The sequence below is a fragment of the Propithecus coquereli genome, unplaced genomic scaffold, assembly GCF_000956105.1.
Source record: "Propithecus coquereli isolate 6110/MARCELLA unplaced genomic scaffold, Pcoq_1.0 Scaffold283, whole genome shotgun sequence".
NCBI classification, from domain to species: Eukaryota; Metazoa; Chordata; class Mammalia; order Primates; family Indriidae; genus Propithecus; species Propithecus coquereli.
In genome coordinates this window covers 1,635,720-1,637,595 of record NW_012148430.1, presented here as the reverse complement: position 1 = coordinate 1,637,595, position 1,876 = coordinate 1,635,720, and the positions used below count along the sequence as shown (strand labels likewise).

Sequence of the window (1,876 nt, the reverse complement as noted above, 5' to 3'; positions counted from 1 at the left end):
CCCAGGAGTTTGAGGTTGCTGTGAGCAAGGCTGACGCCACGGCACTCTAGCCTGGGCAACAGAGCAAGACTCTGTCTCAAAAAAAAAAAAAATAGTAAACATTACAAATAATAAACATTTCCTCAGAAGGTATGCCAGACATTGTGGTAGGCTCTTCCACATTGCTTTGAATGTGATTGCAATTTATGTTTTCTGAATTCTGTAAGAAATACATAAAGAAAATCAGCCACTACTGTTCTAATCCATTTACTGCTGACCATTTACACTTCTTACTTTTTTAAATGAAATTAAAACACACGGAACAAATTGTATAGATGTTGGATCTCAGCTGGAATAACTACACAGTTCCTCAGTGGAGAATCCTTTGGGCTCTACTAACCTGGAACACTGGGAAAAGCACTGGAGTATTTAACATGGCCGATAAGAAACAGAGGGTTTAGTTTCCTTTGCACGTGGTTTACAGCACGGGTTCTAGCAGGATGCACTGTTCTGTTCAGAACAAACTTTTTTTTTTTTTTTTTTTTTGAGATAGAGTCTCACTTTGTTGCCCGGGCTAGAGTGCCATGGCATCAGCCTAGCTCACAGCAACCTCAAACTCCTGGGCTCAAGCTATCCTACTGTCTCAGCCTCCCGGGTAGCTGGGACCACAGGCACGCGCCACCATGCCCGGCTAATTTTTTCTACCTATATTTTTAGCTGTCCAATTAATTTCTTTCCATTTTTTGGTAGAGACGGGGTCTCGCTCTTGCTCAGGCTGGTCTCGAACTCCTGAGCTCAGAACAATCCGCCCGCCTCGGCCTCCCAGAGTGCTAGGATTACAGGCCTGTGGAACCCATTTTTACACAGATTTATGAATTTCAGAGGATCTGATTCCTTAGTGTCTGATTCCTGAATGGCATTAAATACACGGTCCTTGGTTAAGACTACGATGTAGAAAGAAACAAGCTGATTAACTATTTAGAATTCCGTCTCCTTTCTATGACGCCAGACCCCTAATGTGGCATCAATTATACAAGCTGGTGTTTTGTTCTCCACTTTTAGGAGACCACCACTGTGGAGGCCTTGGGTGGAGCTGGAGGTAGACTAGAGTCATGGAGATAGGACAACAATACGGAGTCTGAAAACCTGGGTTTGGCACCACTTTGTACTTGGGAGCTTGAGCTTAACTCAAACAGAACAATAAAATCCGTGATACAGACTCGAGCGCCTCAAGTGCTGCCAAAAGTACTTAAAAGGCAGGGAAGAGCTAATCACAGGCACCCCTGACCGAGCACCTCCTAGATACCGAGTACCGTTCTGTTTTAGGTTCCTTACATCCTTCATTTCATCCCAACAACCAACCCCAAGAGGCAGTTATCATCATTCTACAAATGGGCCACGCAGCTACTAAGTAAATGGCCCAATCAAGACCTGACCCCAGGCCTGCCAACGCTCTCACTGGTGAGTTTCCCGCGTCGTCAGCTCAGGCTTAGCAGGACGTGGGGGTAAAAACCTGGCGCCCAAGCCTTAAGTGTGCTGTATGAGAAATCTGGCTGGGCAACATGACTTTGTCACTCAACTACCCTCCAGCTGGGCCCTGGGCTTTGTCAGCAGCCACTTGGCGAGGGCCCCAGGCGGGTGGGGAGGTGGTGCCTCCTCCGACCGGAGGTGGGACCCCCGGCCCAACCGACCTCGGGAGCCGCCCCCGGCCTCGGATCTCCGACGTACGTGCAGGCCTGGGAGGGGGCGCGGGCGACGAGCGACGCGCCCTCCGAGAAGGCTGCGGCGACGAGGCGGTGGGCGAGGCCGGTGACCCAATAAAGCGGCCGGGCCGCGGGAGGCCCCGCCCGGCCGGGTTCCGACACACGCCGCGGGGTCCCGGCCGGCGGCTGCTTGC

General features: G+C 50.7%; 1 protein-coding gene across 1 annotated transcript in view; it reads left to right on the top strand.

Annotated features, from left to right (window-relative positions):
- Positions 1–1,541: 1,541 nt before the first annotated feature.
- PPP4R1 (protein phosphatase 4, regulatory subunit 1) overlaps positions 1,542–1,876 on the top strand; it is a 65,049-nt gene continuing 64,714 nt past the window's right edge. Inside the window, exon 1 of the mRNA XM_012648374.1 lies at positions 1,542–1,788. Within this exon, the coding sequence (XP_012503828.1) occupies positions 1,542–1,788 (247 nt within the window). The remainder of the gene's footprint in view (positions 1,789–1,876) is intronic.